The 18,618-nt window shown below is 36.7% G+C and overlaps 1 protein-coding gene across 2 annotated transcripts in view; it reads right to left on the reverse strand.

Moving 5' to 3' along the window:
- Window positions 1-18,618, reverse strand: part of NRK (Nik related kinase) — a 133,200-nt gene that overhangs the window by 67,035 nt on the left and 47,547 nt on the right. For both annotated transcript variants that reach the window (XM_055393477.2, XM_088833829.1), the window contains exons 3-4: window positions 4,390-4,446; window positions 3,039-3,110 (exon numbers count right to left, since the gene is read on the reverse strand). In XM_055393477.2, the coding sequence (XP_055249452.2) occupies window positions 3,039-3,110; window positions 4,390-4,446 (129 nt within the window). The remainder of the gene's footprint in view (window positions 1-3,038; window positions 3,111-4,389; window positions 4,447-18,618) is intronic.

Raw genomic sequence — 18,618 nt, forward strand, 5'->3', positions numbered from 1 at the left:
GGATACCTTTGACTTATTCTGGGCAATGAATTAGAGCAGTGCCCACTGGCATTGAAAGTAATTAATGGGTGAACCTCTAACTATCTTTAGTTATCCCAGCATTTCCCTCAATTAACTTGACTTGATAACCTTGAGGTAGTGGAAAATACATCTGTAGAACATTTTATAGCATTTCCCTAGGATTTCCCAGTGGATTTATTCATAAGCATTCAACAACTATAAAACAAATCTAGACACCTGAATGTCTTTGGGGGAGGGGATGGAGCCTTATTTCTCCAGTTGGAAACCCCAACAACAGGATTTGCATTTATTGTGTAATAAAAGCATGAACAATTAAAACAATCACCTGTAGCATGAGAATTATATAGAAGTTCAGGTTCCAGTTTCATCCTAGCCTCCCAAGGAAGCCTGGTTGATAAGTTGCCTTCACATTCCTCTAACCTGTTTAGCTAAAGGCTGATCCTTGTGGCTTTCATTCTTGCCATATAGGACCCTTAAACTTTCTGCTTCCCTTGTGATGTTGTTATTCTTTGAAATGATAACAATATCTGCCATCATATAGAAATAAACCTTAGAAACTAGCAATTCTAAATGTAGAGGGGTACTCTCAGTTTCTAGCAAGGCACCAAGGTTCTGCTGAGAGAAATATGAACTCATAAAGACTGCAATAAATAAGAATGAGATGATAATATGAGGATAAGAACACCAAGAACAGGTTAAAGAGAAGCACAGGCCAGATTGATTCCTTCAACTTGTTTGGTAGTTTGGTATCAAAGAACTTCCTTTTCTTTCTGATTTAGAAACTTCATGTCCTCAAGCAGGAAGAGAACAGCTGCTGCTGCTGCTGCTAAGTCACTTCAGTCGTGTCCGACTCTGTGTGACCCCATAGACGGAAGCCCACCAGGCTCCCCCTTCCCTGGGATTCTCCAGGCAAGAACACTGGAGTGGGTTGCCATTTCCTTCTCCAATGTGTGAAAGTAGAAAGTGAAAAGTGAAAGTGAGGCTCCTGGCAATTATGTAGTTGTATTTAACTATACTTTTATTCTTGTTATAGGTAGGCTAAATATTCTGGTGCCATTTTACCTATGAGAAACCTGAAGACTAGAGAGGTAAGACCATTTTTCCAAGTACTTCTTAGCTATTTAGCAGTAGACTTGGCATTGGAACTCATGTTTCTTGACTTCCACAGTACTTCTAGTTTCGTAAACCCCTGATTAATGAGATGTGTGTGCAAGTCACAAACTTCTTACCCCAAAGGATTCAGGATGATTTAGAGATGCTAATTGGCTGATCAATTATTTTTCTTACTAAAATATATAATCAGAGAACTCAAAGCTCCCAACTAGAAAAACTTCTAAGAGTGGGTCTCCCACATAAATGTAAACTCCCCCAAAACCAATAAACCAAGATCAGATATGTTTGGAAAGCATTAGTATGTTTGCCATTCTCAATTAACAGGAAGTTGAGCTTGTGAGAAACACATAAGTACATTATATCCATCAGGCCAAGTGGGTAATTTAAAACTCTCACACATATCCCAGTAATATGATCCTATAGCATTTCCTGGCTCAAGGCCAGTTGATCCCAGAGTGGCCTGAATATCCTGCTTTTTGTCAAGAAGAGGCAGCTCAAGGATGCCAAATCTTGCATTGCAATTTCACCCAATTCTAAAATCTAAGTGTTTTTCCCTATAGAAAGACTTCAGAGAGAGTTTGGAGATGATCTTCAAATGAATTAACACAAATATTTGATAAAACCAGAATTAGTGAAACGATTGTAATTTTCATATCTTACCTTTCACAGCTTCTTGATTAACATAAGCATTACCTCTTACATTTAGATATGCTTTGTCTCCCAAGAAACACTGTAAACAAAACAGGAGCCCAGTACTTTTAAACTAATCATGAAACTGTTTACCGATACCTTCTTAATATAACTAGAAAGTTCTTCTGGATGTGACTATTAATGGAAAAGCTTATTTTTAAATGAGTCTGGAAGCATATTTATTAAGATACAAAAGGTTGAAAATATTTGAATACTAGATAGCTAACTGCAGGGGAGAAAATCAAGAAAAAAAATATCAGTTATATTGTTAGAACAAAATTCTATATTTAGGCCCCCAGAATATTTTGATAGATCACTAACATCTAGATTATCAAGATCTACTGAAAAAGAATTTCCTTTGCTAGAGTTTATTCTACAGCCAACAAATTATCAGAGTAATAGAGACTGCTTTGTAAGGCAGTGAAAAAGCTTCAGGTAGAAATCACCTTCCTACTCTTTCATGTATTCAAGTACTGTGCCAGATGTCTGAACACTCAGGCTGGGCAGCCTGTTGGTTTTCTGTCTATGACTGTTCTCTCACACACGAAAAGAGTAGTCTTCATTGTGCTCATACATGATGGCAATGTCTCTAAGAATCTTGATGGGGGAAAAGCTAGTCAGTCCAGAATATCATGTTAAAGGTATGAAAAGAACCTTGCCAAGGCCAATTTTAGACTTCCCTGGTGGCTCAGTCGGTAAGGAATCTGCCTGTAATGTGGGAAACCTGGGTTTGATCCCCCTGGGAGAACCCCTGGAGAATGGCATGGCAACCCACTCCAGTATTCTTGTCTGGAGAATCTCATGGACAGAGGAACCTGGTGGGCTACAGTCCATGGGGTTGCAAAGAGTTAGACACGACTGAGTGACTAAGTACATAAGGCCAATTTTAGACAAAATTCACTCTGTTCCCATCATCTTTTTTGTTATTATTCAGCTAGCAGGCTATATGTGCTGTGAATTTACTTAGTCCTTCATGTGCAGTCAACACTTACCTGTTCAGGGTACCATTTCTTTTAGACCCTACTTTCCGAAAGATGCTAGTGTTCAAATATGATGAATGAATCTATGTCAGTACATTAAAAACATAAATATCACCTTTAGGCAAGAAGAGTTGAGTGGTGGCATTCTACAGATAATGATACAATACAAAGGGATTAAAGTTGAAAATTAAAGGAAAGATGGCTTGGATGCTAATGAAGACTTTCAGTACTCACACTGTATCTCCAGCCGACAGACTTTTGATATTTATTCACTCTCACTCGCCTTCCTATTTCAGGTAAAGGGGTCTGCAAAGCCAAGAACAAAACTTTATTAAACGCATTGGTACACTCTGAAAATGATTTATTCTTGGGTACTTTGTGCTTAAGTACTAAATGAAAGAGTAACATAATTCCTCCCTCAATTTTCACTAATAGTTTTAATTTAAAAAATCAGATTCTTATATATACAGAAACTTGACAAAAATTCATAGTAACAGATTTAACTGCCATTTATGGAATATTACAATTTGATGATTGTAAAGTGGTATTTCCTCTAACAAACAAGGTAATTGACACTATCTATGGGCTGAACATAATTTTTAACTGTTTCAAGTCAGAGTATCTAAAACATAGATTAAATGTGGGTCAAAGTCTATTAAGTTGAAAAAAAGGGAATACGTATTTTAGAGAGTCTCACTCAAAGAGTACCAAGCTGATTATTTGGAAGTCATGGTTTACAGGGTAAAACAAATCCACAACACCTCAAAATTCATTAGACATTTACTGATGAAACAAAAAACATGCAACTCTTTAAATAGCTTCAGCAATTCACTTCCTGTATAAATTGGAAAAGAACAGTTTATGGCATTGATAACAATTCAGTGACTTTGTACACATTTTCAAATACGATATTTTAGAATTTTCTTTTAGATTAGAGTGATGTGAAAATATTTTGACCTTTGTTATGCTTGTGATAATATTATCCTGAGAAAGTGAGGTACTCATGCTAAAGAAAGAGCACAGAAATCAGGGCTTAGCATAATCTATGACAATATATTATGACCCATGACACAGATTTATTAATGTTAGTCAGAACACTGCCAATTAGACTCGTGCATCTGTTAAAAAATATATGAAAAAAAGTGCATCTCAGACAAGTTCTTTTCCTTCTACCTGTCACTGAAAACCTAATGGCCTGAGTTTTCAAAAGGAATTGTTGGGGAGGGAAAGAAATATGATAAAACACAGAGGAGTAACACAATATTAGAGGAAATTTATTGTTTACAATGCCTGGAAATAGATAATCAACTAGAAATAGACAGGAATATGGATTTTTTCATTTTTATAAAATACAAGAATATATAGGACTTTCACTGTGATTACAATTTTTATGTGTAAATAATAAATCAATAATAAAAATAATATACTAGTAATAGAAATAATATTAAATTATAAATATAATAAATGCAAATTAAGATAATTATATAGAACAATGATACAAAAAACAAATACAATATTTTCTGGGCTGTTTATCCCAAGACCACAGTCCACTAAGCAAAAGAATACAGACAGGATGTAATCCTACCTTACGAGCATTCATCACTTTCACAGCTGTAAATGCACCAGTCTTTTCATGGAGTCCCTGAAACATACGATAGTAATAAACATTGAATGCTGGCTATATAATCCAGCAATCAAGAAGCAAGTAAAAAATATTAAAATTAAATAAGGTTAAACACTGTAGTCTATTATGAAATATAAAGTATTATAGAGAGATGAACTATAATGTATTATATAAACCAAAGCATCCCAATGAAAAGTAACAATTTCAGACTGGAGATAGGGAAAAAGGAAATGTTTTATTGAACATTTTCCATCTGATTATGTGGTACTATGCAGACAGATATATCTATAGAACTCGTCTTCATATACTAAAAAAAGTTTTTTCCATAATTATCACAGATAAGAGTGACACATAATTAATTCAATGGCCTGTAAACCATTTAGTGTGTCTCAATCATATGAACCATAGATATTTATGAACAGAAGTTCTGAAAGATTCTTTCTTATTGAAAACCCTCTGAGTTCTAAGAACTTGTATTTATACAAAATTCAAGTACAAGTTACAGATTTATAATTTTCAAAAATGAGCAGAGGTTGGGAATAAGACTTCTTATTTTGTAACTAATGCCTTTTAAAATATTTCAAGCTGAAGTCATAGAGAAAAATCAGTCTGATAGTGATATGAGTAAAGCTAGAACTTGCAACAGATTTTTTTTCTCTAGGAGACTGCATTCTTTGGCTGGACTGGGTTAGACAATATTTCCCCAGAATTGAGGTTCACCCATAACTTCAGAATATGACTTTTCTCAAAAACAGGGTCTTTGCAGATGTAATCAAGTTAAATGAGGTTGAATTAGATCACTATGGTCAATGACTGGTATGTTTATAAGAGAAAGGTGAGGGATATTTGGACACACACAGAAACAGAAGACAGCCATATGAAGGCAGGAAGAAAGTGGAGTGATGCAGCTATAAGCCAAAGGATTCCAAGGATTGCTGGAAGAGGGAAGGAAGTATTCTTCCCTAGAGCCTTTACAGGGAGAATGGCTCTGCAGACTCATAGCCTTGAGAACTATGAGAGAATAACTTTCTGATGTTTAAAGCCACCTAATTTGTGGATTTGTTACTGCAAATGTAGTAAAATAATATGGGGGTAAAACAAAGAACTGTCAGTAGTCACAGATCTCATGTGAAATACAGCCACATTTTTAAACATATAGAATGATCAGATGAGGGGGTGGGTTGTGTTTCTGGACAGTATTTTTAATATCTTGGGTAACATGCCAAGTGAGTAGCTATACAAGAGATCAAGATTCCTTGAATTCAGGACAGTGATCCTTAAATATATTGCTTGTCTGTTGTCACACTTCTCATAAAAATATGTGCTTTGAAGTATATGAAAACAAAGTAGAAGTTTTCATATACTTTAGATGACTCCTACAAGTTTTCACATCAAAATAAAGTCAACTGATCAAAGAAGCTTGAAAGAAAAGAAGCCCACTCTACCATTACCATCAATGCTACATGAGTGTCAAAACTGTTTTTTCCATTATATGATTGACAGGATTTAATCCTGTACATTCAAGGTTACTTCAGTCCTATTGAACAAGCCACTGTTTATAAATGAAGGTTTGTAAATGAAGCCATGTGTCACAAATAGATCAGTAGGCTTTCAAAGAAATAAAGTAACTCTAGAAACACCAGCACTTTGAATTGAACTAGGCATTAAGCAGCTATACTGGTTAAATGGTTGAAGCACTGATGAGAAGTGGCATGGATTGCTGGTTTCAGTTTATGGAGTCAGGCCTGTGAGTTGGGTCAAGGCAGTTTATGTTCAACTGTGTTCTCAAAAAAAAAAGTGCTGAAGTTCTAACTATTGGTACCTCTGAATGTGACCTTTTTTTGGAAACAGGGCCTTTGCAGATATAAGCAACTTAAGATAACGTCATACTGAATTAGGGATGGCCCTAAAACCAATAACTAGTAAGAAGGGGAAATTTTGGACACAGATACCCAGGGAGAATGCCATATGATTACAGAGGCAGAGATTTGACTGGTGTGTCTACAAGGATTGTTGGCAATCACCCAAAGCTAAAAGAGGCAAGGAATCTTCCTTCCTAGTCTCTCCAGAAGGAGAATGGCCCTATAGACACTTTGACTTTGGAATTCTAGCCTCTAGAATTGCGAGGAAATAAATTCCCTTTCTTTTAAGCCATCAAGTTTGTGGTTAATTTGTTATAACAGACCTCGAAAACTAGTACATAAGGCTAGCCTGATGGAAACTAAGCAAGGGAATGGGGATGGACTTGGGATAGTGTTCAGAAATTAAGGATCAAAGTATAAGGAAATATCTAGGATCAGGTGAGCAGTTTTGGGTGGAGCATGACAGCTACCAAAGACTAGAATTTTTAAAGGAAATGAAAATGTTGTAGGTTACTGATTGATCAGAGAAAAGTAATTAATATTTTAGATATTAATGCCTTATCAGATAGATGATTTGCAAATATTTTCTCCCATTCTGTAGGTTGCCTTTTCATTGTGCTGATGGTTTCTTTTGCTATGGAGAAAGTTTTTTGCTTGGTGTAGTCCCATTTAATTATTTTTGATTTTGTTGCTTGTGCTTGTGGTGTCATATCCAAAAAATCCTTTTGAAGGCCGATGTCGAGAAGTTTTTCCCACTATGTTCTCTTCTCAGGAGCTTTACAACTTCAGGTTAAGTCTTTAACCCATTTTGTGTTAACTTTTGAAGTGGGGTAAAATAAGGGTCCAATTTTAATCTCTTGCACGTGGAAATTTAAATATGTTGAAAACTCCCACATTAATTTATAGATCTGGGAGAAAATATATATTAAAACTTTTATCTATGTAGCCCTTATCATGACATAGAAAGTACTGTTTTTTCTAATTATTCACATAAACACTTTCTTGTCAAAGTTAACTCACATCTGTATGCACAAGTATAACATGCTGGAAACTAGTTCTCACACAGCCTTTAGAGGAGTTAAAATGTTTACCCCTTGATTTTAAGAGGTTTTTGTGAGCAAAACTACTATCCTGTGCAACACAAATACTTGGCATGTTAGCAAAGTGAAAGACAGGGAATCCTGGCATGTGGCAAGATCTACAGCGAGTAAACCACAAAATTTTTAAACATATGGAATACACAGCCATCATATTCATGACATATATTAGTGAGACAATGTCTTTAAAAGGTGCCACCAACTGCCATAGAATAGAGAAAATCAACTTGGCTCCATCTTTATTATCTGGGTTTTATTCTCTTAACTGAAAACTATAATTTTTTTCTGATGAGACAAGGTATTCTAATGTGGAGTCTTAAAAAAACATGCTCACTATGTCTATAGAGGAATTAAACCCCAGACTGTGGAACCAAGCACAGGATTAACATGCTTAACCATTATGCAAGTTTTCGTAGAAGTCTAGAATATCCAGGCAATAAATGGAAAATTTCTGCCTGTTAACTTAGTATATCAGAGACTACTTTCTGTATCTTGACTTTTAAAATATTTTTTACTTTAAATAGTAATTTCAAACTTAGAGAAAAGTTTTAAAGATAGTACAGAGTGTTTCTCTATATCCTTTACACTGTTTCTCTTAAATGTTAACATCTTAATGACCATGGCACAACTGTCAAAACTAAGAAATTAATATTGGTCTAATATTCCTAACAACATTATAATCTTTATTAGGATTTCCTCAGTCTCCCCACTAACGTCCTTTTTGTCAGACCCAAATTGGGATCCTGCCTTCTATTTAGTTGTTATGTCTCCTTAGGCTCTTGTAATCTGTGATAGTCCTCAGTCTTTCTGTTTTTCATGAGTTTGACACTTTTCAGAAGTACTGGTCAAGTATTCTGTAGAACGTCCCTCACGTTGGATTTGTCTGATGTTTTCTCACGACTAGACTGAGGTCACGGGTTTGAGGAAAGAACACCGTGGGAGTGAAGTGGCCTTCTCATCACATCATGTCACAAGTACATGGTATGACCATAACTGATCATTGGTGATATTAACCTAGATCATTTGGTTTAAGTGATGTCTGCTAGGTTTCTTTTTTCCCTATTTCCCCCTCTCATATTCTATTCATTCTATCAATCAGAAGTGATCGATGTTGGTTTTGAAGAGGGATAACACTATTCTTGAGCATCTATCTAGAGAACCTAGACGTCATCTTGAGATAAACTATTTGTTTAGTGGTGCCATCTTGTGGTTCATTGACTACATAGAAGTTGTTACATGATCTTGATTTTAGCTGATGGTCATGTTGTCATAAGCAGATTGCCTATCAAATAAGAAGTTGAACCAGGACCAGCAAATTCTATTTCTAGGATGTGCCTTTTTTCAGTTACGATATATGCTTTATGAAAAATTAATTTAAAACATCATTTGTTGAAAACACACATACAGAATGCTAAGAAAGGAGTTTGGTTTTTAATTCTAGATTGAACGTTAAATAATCTCACATTTCCCACTGGTCTTAGTGAATATTATACAGGAAAATCACAAAGAAACCTTGAATTATAAATGTGGGGTTTTTTGGTCTGAGTTTTCTACCATCAGTATTTTCAATACTATCATATAGGAGCTGCTAACTGCATTACAGTACAATGCTCCCTTAAATAGGGCTTGCAAACTAAGAATTTTTAATTCTCAAGCATCACAGTGCAAGAAGAAAATTCCCCTAGCTTTCATTCCTACCGTAAGAAAAGAAATTTCTGCTTAAATCTTGTGCATACATTCACAGGCCCTCTCATATTTGAGTAATAGAAGATATGTAGTAACAATGTTTTGTAGCAATTTCCCGACTCTAAACTCAAGCCTATTAACATCTGGAGTCAAATCACCTATATTTTCACCTTAGGCAACTGTCTGTCTTGACACCAAGCTCATTTAACTTAAATTTCATTATTTATAGATGCAGCTCATATGATACGAATATTGGCAAAAGAAAGTCAACTACTCAAAAAATCCCCTTTCCACTCCACCCTACAATTCACTTCAAAACCAATACAATAACGTAAAGTAATTAGCTTTTGAACTGTGGTGTTGGAGAAGACTCTTGAGAGTCCCTTGTACCGCAAGGAGATCCAACCAGTCCATTCTAAAGGAGATCAATCCTGGATGTTCATTGGAAGGACTGATGCTAAAGCTGAAACTGCAATACTTTGGCCACCTCATGCGACAAGTTGACTCACTGGAAAAGACTCTGATGCTAGGAAAGGTTGGGGGCGGGAGGAGAAGGGGACAACAGAGAATGAGATGGCTGGATGGCATCACCGACTCTGTGGACATGAGTTTGAGTGAACTCCGGGAGTTGGTGATGGACAGGGAGGCCTGGCGTGCTGTGATTCATGGGGTCGCGGAGAGTCGGACACGACTGAGCGACTGAACTGAACTGAACTGAATTAGCCTCCAATTAAATAAATTAAAAAAAAACAAAGTTTAAAAATCGGTATTATGGCCTCAATTTTATTAAACAAATGAAACTCTCTTATTATTCAAATGTTAGCTGAAAAAACTGATTTATTATTCTTCATTTGTCATTAACACTTTAGCGTGAGTTAGAGGATCAGATTAGATAACTGCAGGAATGGTAATAAACAGTTAAGTGTTGATGGAGGAAGGAAAGTGCTAGAGTCTGAGGAGTTCCAGGAGAGATTGTTCCTCATTCATAATGAAGGTAGCAAGTGTCTAGAATGGGGAGCAATGTAAAGGTGTCTGAGAAGAGACTCTAAAAGTGTGGAGGGAGAAAAAAAAAGGGGGTGGAGTGGAGAGGTAAAGAGACAAAATGTGCCACGTCACAATTTTACTGGAGGAATTTACAGTGTTTAAGATGTATATATCTGAAACAATCACAGAATGAAACCAAATACAAAGACTACTTAATAACATAAATTCTTGGGTCCCAAATACAGTCTAAATACAGTTTAAAGGGTTTGAGAGAATAAACATATGATACCACGTGACGGTCTTAAATAAAGTCCTAAGAAATTTCTCTCATTTATGATCTCACAACTATTTTCTAGGATTATACTCTAAAATATAGTATTTGGGACAAATGTATTCTTTTTCCAGGACCATCTGAAATTATCCAAGAAATAACATAAACTCCTCAATGTGTTGGTTTCAATTTGGCAATGATTCATGTTCTTATTAATTAATTTAGATAATCAAATAAGCAGTGTTAGTCTTCTTCATAGGAAAAACAAAACTTTACTACTGTGCTATTGCTTGTCAATGGCTCCAAGCTGAATTTAAATATTGTGTATTTGTCCTTTAAACAGAAAATGTGATATGTTTCTGAGTTTAGGACACTAGTTACATATAAACCATTGTTTAAAGGTATATGTGTCTGCTTCAAACAAAAAAAAATTTCAAGACAATCTTTACATACATAACAAAATAAATGAAGGGATGACCATAAAAGAACTCTGGTTTACAAATGGATTTACGCTAGCTTTCATTAAACACCAAACTATTCAAGTTTATTTTTGGAAAGTGGAATTACCATATTTCAGATTACTTCCAATTTGAGGAAATATATCAGAAGTAATAAATCAAGGTCAACTTGCAGATTGGTCATCCAGAATCAAACTATAGATTAGCCAATGATTACAGAAGAAAATTGGTGGCTTCACTTGTGGCTCAGATGGTTAAGAATCCATCTGCAATGCAAGAGACCTGGGTTTGAACCCTGGGTCGGGAAGATCCCTGGAGAAGGGAACGACAACCCACTCCAGTATTCTTGCCTGGGAGGTCCCATGGACAGAGGAGCCTGGTGGGCTACAGTCCATGGGGTCGCAAAGAGTTGGACATGACTGAGCCACTAAAAAACAACAAATTACAAATTGTCAGTATCCTTGTCACTTGAAACTTAGCCTTACTTATTTCTAGTGGACTTATTTCTAGTCCATTGGGCTTTTTTTCAGCCAGTCCATCATATTTCCTTTTGGTCACAGCATCTCAAGATTTCCATTTTTGTTTGATAGACTATTCTCTGCCTTTGGACCTATTCAGATAGAGATAAATAGCTATTCCAGTTACTCATTGTGATTTCTGTTAGGAACTCTAGTATATTAATATAGAAGTGGAAGGAAGGGTAGGGAGAAGGATAGTAGTAGAACAGGGAATAGGTGATGTCCCCAGGCAGGGCCCAATATTCTCAAATCCTTTATAAGTATACAGAACAACACTGGGGCCTCCCTGGTAGCAGAGACAGTAAAGAATCTGCCTGCAATGCAGGAAACCTGGATTCAATCCCTGGGTTGGGAAGATCCCATGGAGAAGGGAATGGCAACCCACTCCAGTATTCTTACCTGGAAAATTCCATGGACAGAGGAGCCTGGTGACACCGCCCATGGTGTCACAAAGAGTCTTGATGATGATAAGTAAGATATATGGGTAAATTAATTACATGCAGACAATTACAATGGAAAAATAAAGGCAATAAAGTCTAGGTCTCAAGCTTATAATCATATCAAGGATTTAGTCACTCCAACAATAAACTTGGATGAAAAAATAAAAAATTCTTGAAATTTGGGAATATATGTCTTTCATTTTGGTATCTCTAATGCCTAGCAGAATGGCTGGTACCCTTTTAATGAATACTAATTGAGGGAATGATGAATACAGTAACTGGGAAGGCTTCCTGGAAGAGGTACAATATCAACTGCACCATGAAGATGTCACAGCATTTGAACAGATTCTGAAGGGCAGGGTGGACCCAGTGAGTGACACACCATGAACAAAGGCTATGAAGTAATGCTGATTATGAAGGCACAGCCAGAGAAGAAGAAAAGAAAAAAAGTGGCAGTGGCCATACAGAGAAGAAAGAAAAAAAGAATATGAGTGCACCTGTTTTTGTCTTGCCAGAAATTTCAGTGTAAAATTTTTTAAAAAATAAAATCTTGTTTAAAAGAATACAGAAGTGATCATTGAGAAATCAGTCATTAGTAGTTAGCACTTCATGACTGGCTTTTGTTAGTTAATGGTCTCATGTAAAGCTCAGGGTGGTTAAGGCACTGAAACACCAGCACTGAATCGCAGTAATGATCAATTTCTTGGGGATTACACATTTTAAACCATAACAAATGATTTAAAATAGCAGTTGTGACAGCTGTGTTGGAAAAATCCATCATCCTGCAGCAGTTAATTACCATGTTTTTTCCCCAGAAAGAACACAAGACAGTCCTTGATGGCCTTGTAATTTTGATTAGGCTAAAAACTTTATTTTTAATAATGCAGTTAAAGGAAACTGCTGTGGAAAGACTGCCAACTATTCAGCAACTCCTACATAGTCCTTCTAGTTATTTGCTTTGCCTTCTGTTAGCAAATCTAAACCGCATAATCCCCAGGGCATTCTTTCTTTTCATTGGGTTTTGTGGTGGCAGAAGGCCACAAGGTACTCACTGCACTCATATCCATTTGGTAACCTTGCTTTTCATTCACACAGTTTTGTCCTTCTAGTCATTTGTTTGTATTCCAGCTTTCTCCTAGCAAACAAACCAAGTGATGCTTCAGGGTCACCAAGAGTGCAGCCCTAAATGGCATTGACCACGTACTTGATGCTGTGCTGTGGATAACATGGCTAACAGGATAATTTTCATCATCATTGTGTCTATGCAGAAAAACAAGGACATGGGGTTCAAGAGAACTTTCAAAGGTTATCACACCCATAATCCTGCCTCCAAGCAGGGACTTTCCTTAACCCAGTGTTTGAGATGGGAAGTAATGGTGGTTTGGTTATTTGAAAGTCTTTTCCTTTGCTTCCCCTTTTAGTCTTCATCACTACCAACAAGCTCAAGAACCCCAAAGGGACAGATGAATTTGGAGCAGGCAGAGTTTAGAGGTGTGGCCAATACTGGAAGGGATCTAGCATAGATGATGAATGGATTGAGTTGGGGAACGTACAAGGGAACATGTCAATCACCCTACACCCACCAGTTATCCATCAGGAAGATTTATTTATTCTAAAAATTGCCAAAGGAAGAGATGCAGCCTGTTTGGGGAGCTCCTTAAAGAAATTCCATACACTTTAGATTTGCTTTTAAATGCTGTAAGGAACTCACAGATGTGTACATGTTTGATAAGTGCTATTTGATAATTAAGATTATTAAGACACAATTTTTATAACTCCCTCAAAGTCTAGTATGTACAGTACAGGACCATAAAAATTGTGTTCATTAAATTTATTGAGGGGAATAACTGACAAGAGGCACTAAGGAAAGTCTCTAATTTGATATTTACATGAGCATCCCGTCACCACAAAAGTCTTGATACAACCAAATGTACCAAAGTTGAAAAATTCTTTTTGGGTGTGACTGTCTCCTTTTGGAGTGAATTCAGAATAAGCAGGAGTAGATATTTCTAGCTTTGAGAAGATGGAGCTTGGAGTTGAATAAATACTATTTTAACCTTGATGCCTTAGGACCGCAGGCTTCTATAATCAAGTTGATATAACTTTCAGAAATTGCAATTGGGCAGAAACAGGAGCTACACTTCCTTTAAGAACAGTAACAAAAAGACTGTTGCTCGACTTTACATTTTTTAATGACACAGTTGTCATATTTAGGTCCCTTTGAAGAAGTATCATATCTTTATAAATATATTAGGAGATTTAATTGGCATTCGTGTTATTTCAGCAACATAAATGAAATATATTTTAAGTTGGTACTTTATATTCTTGAGGCTTCATAAATTCCTTTTACTTAATTAGTCTATTTACTTGTCCATCTCTGCTATTAGACTGGCAGTTCTTTAAGGGCAGATTTCCTCTCTGTATATCTTTACAGTCTAGAACAAAGCCTGGCATGTCACCATCACTCTGCAAGTAAGCATTAAATTAAACCAAGTCACTCTCCATGTGGAGCTCTAAATAAGGGAGGACATGCATGGGCAAAGGTGTGTACATAATGGTGGAAGGGTGGTGTACAAAGATAATTTTTATGCCAAGTTATGTGTGAGAAGATTTGGAGGTAGTTCAGTGTCCAATGTGCCTGTGATATACTGGGGCTTTCTGACAAAGACTGAAATGCTGCACAGTACCAGGGTACTCCAGGAACTCAAAGATCATTATTTGTCCATAGGTGAATTTCATTTTTGACTCTATAATCATCTTTGGGTTCCATTCTGAAGCCACTCGAAGTTCCTCAAAATTCTCTTCAATCAGAGACCATCCAGGAGACGATATGTGCTACTCAGAGGGCATGAGCCTGCATAAGTAATGGAAGGGCCAAGGCTCTTGCCCAGTTGGTACGTTTGATTTGCCTAATTCTTAGCCTTGCTTTCCTTAACTCATGGCTACTACTTCCAAAGTTTCTTCATGAAAGATCTGCTGTTTACACCTCTTGTGGTTATATCTACTACAAGTACATGAGATGATGAGCACTCCAAGTTCCTCAACTTTTTTTCCTAGCAAACCCCCAAATTACCCAAACCCTGGCTAGATGGAGCCAAAGAATATACACTGAAACACAAATTTTGTAGCTAAAAACCTTCTAACCACCATCATAATCCAAAAGAATAATGTTTTTCCTCATCCAGAAATTTGGGACAGTCATGGTCATGCTTATTAGAACTGTGAAAAGAGTCGGAAGAGGGCCTTCGTGGTTTCAGTGGCTATGTAGCTTAGAAACTCCCCTGTAATTTGAGGCAGTTATGTGTGCTTATACAGCAGCTTCAACTGAGTTTTATTACCCTTGTTATTACTCCTGCAGGGAAAATTAGGTCAAAATATGTAGTAACATCATTTGCAAATGAAAATGCTCTCTATCGTGCTATAGCATTCAAAGAGCAAATTGCACAAAATGGACAATAAAGTTCAATGTTCTTGGCTTCAGGATACACAAAACATTTGCTGGAAATACATGGAAAGGTACTAGTAGTCAACTAAGGGGAGATTTCATCACACTGCTATGTGACAAGCACATCAGCATCCATGGAGGACAAAAGTACAAAGTCATTGAGTATTTGTGCTACGAACGGGTGGCATCATAAAAACTTTGATGCTGATCACAAACTCAGGTTTAAAGTCACAGTCTGTAACTATGTTCATGCTGAGGAAACTGTGTAGGAACTCTGTGGGACTAGGGACCACACTATGCCAAATGCTCTGAAAACATTTCCAAACAGCTTTGTCTATAATATATGGTGAAATAATGATCAAGTGAGAGATGACGAATTACTTCATGTGTGAAGCTTCCCCACAATGAGTTTTCCCCCTCTGAAGGTCCATACACCTGAAAAATACAAAAGGAACTCAGCTAGCAGAAGACATTTCTGTGTTCAGGCTTTTTTCCCTCTAAGTTCCCACTTTCTTCTATTGTCATTGATAGTATCCTTTCTTTTTTTTTTTTTTTCTTTAAGGTTTGTCTGGGCTTGACCATGGGGTAGTTGGTGAGGGCATGGGCAAAGGCAAAGAATCAAACCCTCTATAAGCCAATAGTTTTCAGCATACACACAGACTGCTTTCTTTATGCAACGCATGAATCAGTTAACACTCATGCAAAATGCATTCCATCTGCCCAGACAGATGTAAGCTGCAGTGTTTTCAATTCTATCAAATAGCACAACTAGTTGAAAGAAAAAGACAGATGGGTAAGGAAAGAGACTCAACCAAAGGCAGCAGCTTTGGCTCAAAATCTACCCAATCAAAACAGAATCCTCAACTTTCCCAGGTCTGTCAACAGAGGTACAAACACAACACCTTCGGTATGAAGCTAAGGTGGAGAGGATGTTGATGCCTTAAAGAGAAAAATCCTTAAAAACTAAATTGTCTCCATGATCTACAGTAGTGATTAGCAGTTCTCAAAGGCACCTTTGAGGCACCTCTATTTGACATGGATGGACACTAATACTTAGGGAAATGCCAAGGAGAAGGGAAGATGGAAAAAGAAGGAGCAGTGGGGGAAGTGAGAGAACAGGCAGGGCATAGGAAAGATTGAGAAAGGAGATGAAGAGAGAAAAAACTGGCTTCCACAGAAGAGAGGCCAAGAAACATCAACAACCTTCAGGATCTAATCAATGCTCCAAAGCATAAATGTGAAAAAATTAAAGGACATTTTCCACCAATGTTAATTTGGTAATTTACCATTAGCTCCCAGTCTCTGCCAACCTTAAAATTTGGGGAGTCTTCATTCTTAAAAATGACTAAGATTACTTAAACCCTTAAACTGACCTTGAATTGACCTTTGTGGGCAATGCTCCATGCCCTAAATGTTTACTCCCTTAACACTCCACTCTGCTACTGCATTCCTTCATGATCCTGCTCTGGCATTTTCAAAGTCAAAGCAATAGCTAATCTTCTCTTACTGATGTATTGGGAAGGTCTTGCCTAGTGAACTTCCTTCTCATCAAGGAACTACATGTGCATTTTAACTAGAGCCGTCTGCTTATTGGAGGGCTTTTTTTTTTTTTTTTACTCTAAGGAATTATCTAGGCAAAGGGAATTTCAGCACATCTTGGCAACTATAGTGCTGGATTGCCAATAACATGCTGTTTACATCAAGTCTGCAGAAATGAAATCTGAAGAGTGTGAAATTAACTAAAAGGCTCAAAGTTAAACCCCTCAGTGTATCCCTCACAGTTGCATAGCAGACAGAAGTGGGTGGGGAGAAATGATAGTGGAATATAGCCTCCCAAAACTGCTGAGTTGAAAACTGTAACATGATAAAAAGGGAATGATGCTAGTACACAGGGAAATAAAAGTACCGGAAGACCTTAGTTACAGCTAATTAAAAGAGGGAAGTCACTGAGGCAAGTCAAATCTAGCAAGGAAGCAATGGGAGACGAAGGCAATAATAAGGCTAAAAACATAGATTTATATCAAATACTTTGCTATTTCAATAAAATCTCTGTATGTGTTGACACACATACGCATGAGGGAGGTGCATTAGTGGGGAATGATGTGTGTGTGTCTATCAATGACAGTTTCCAGATTTGGAGGAAAAAACAAGAGAAATCCAAAGGACCATGGAGGCATGTGGAAATCAACTTTGCCTTCTTCACAATTTCAACTTTTTTCTTTTCTCCTTCAAATACTTTTGCCATTTTTTCCCTGCTATTTTCTCCACCACTAGCATTAGCAGCAGAGCCACAATTTAGCCCAAGATTCCCTTCCCAAGCTAGTGTTTCTTTCACTCCTTCACACAACCTCCATATTTAAGACATATTCATTAAATCTTACCTATATCCTGGATACCAGGCAAGACATAAAAATTAATTACAGTTTCTACTTTCAAGGAACTTCATAAATAGTAATAAAGGTACATAAACTACCAAAATGCAGGAGACAAGGTGGCAACTATTATAAGGGTGCAAATGAGTCCTTGATACTATCAGAATTATACTTAAGATTTTCCTATTGAAAATATTTCACAAATTCAGACCAGCATTCCTCTAAATCTGTTAGATCTCATATGTCTGACTTCTTCCAAATTCCTAGAATATAACTGAAATCCTACATAACAGTAACATTTTCTTAGGCCATAGGTTCTATGTGGTCTCATATTGATGGCAATGCCGCATATTTTTGTTATAAGCTTCAGGATGGATTCATTATAAAATCCAATGAGGTAAACTGCTAATATTTAAAGCATATAAGGAAAACAGCCAATATCACAGACTATTTGACTTTTAATGTTTCCATTTTTATTTATAATGGAAGAAAGGGTTTCATATGTAAACAGCTCTGTGAATTCAAACACAGGCACAAATGTGCTGTTTAAATATTATTTTAACCAGCTAAGTATTTCTCTGACAATGCTGAGACTTATTAAGTAACAGAAATACATTTGATGAAATTTACTTTCAGGGTGGGCTTATGTAAGTCAGGGACTGTGACCTAATTCTGGAATTAGGCCACTATGTTTAGCTGGTCTGTCTATAACCGTAGCAAGCTCAGTTTGGCTAATCATCAGATCTTTCAAAAATATATATCACACCTGTCTTACGATCAGAGTACGGATTCCAGAGAAGACACTTCACTCATACCTGTCTTGGGCAAAAGAGCATCTGTATGGTGTAGCTTTGGTTGTCATTTTGCCTTTTCAAGAGATTAAATATGTTTATTATGATTCATTAATTTAGAAGAATTTTCAGAAAAGCCCATCTGAATTATTCCAAAATCTAACTTCATTATATCGATTCAGGTTGTCAGATAGGCAAGCTTAGTGAATCTACTTTAATGACTGAGTAAGAAAGATTTTCAATTAGCTCATAAAGACTATACCAAG

This window comes from Moschus berezovskii, chromosome X (assembly GCF_049115385.1).
Source record: "Moschus berezovskii isolate FMDL1 chromosome X, NW_MosBer_1.0, whole genome shotgun sequence".
Lineage (NCBI taxonomy): Eukaryota > Metazoa > Chordata > Mammalia > Artiodactyla > Moschidae > Moschus > Moschus berezovskii.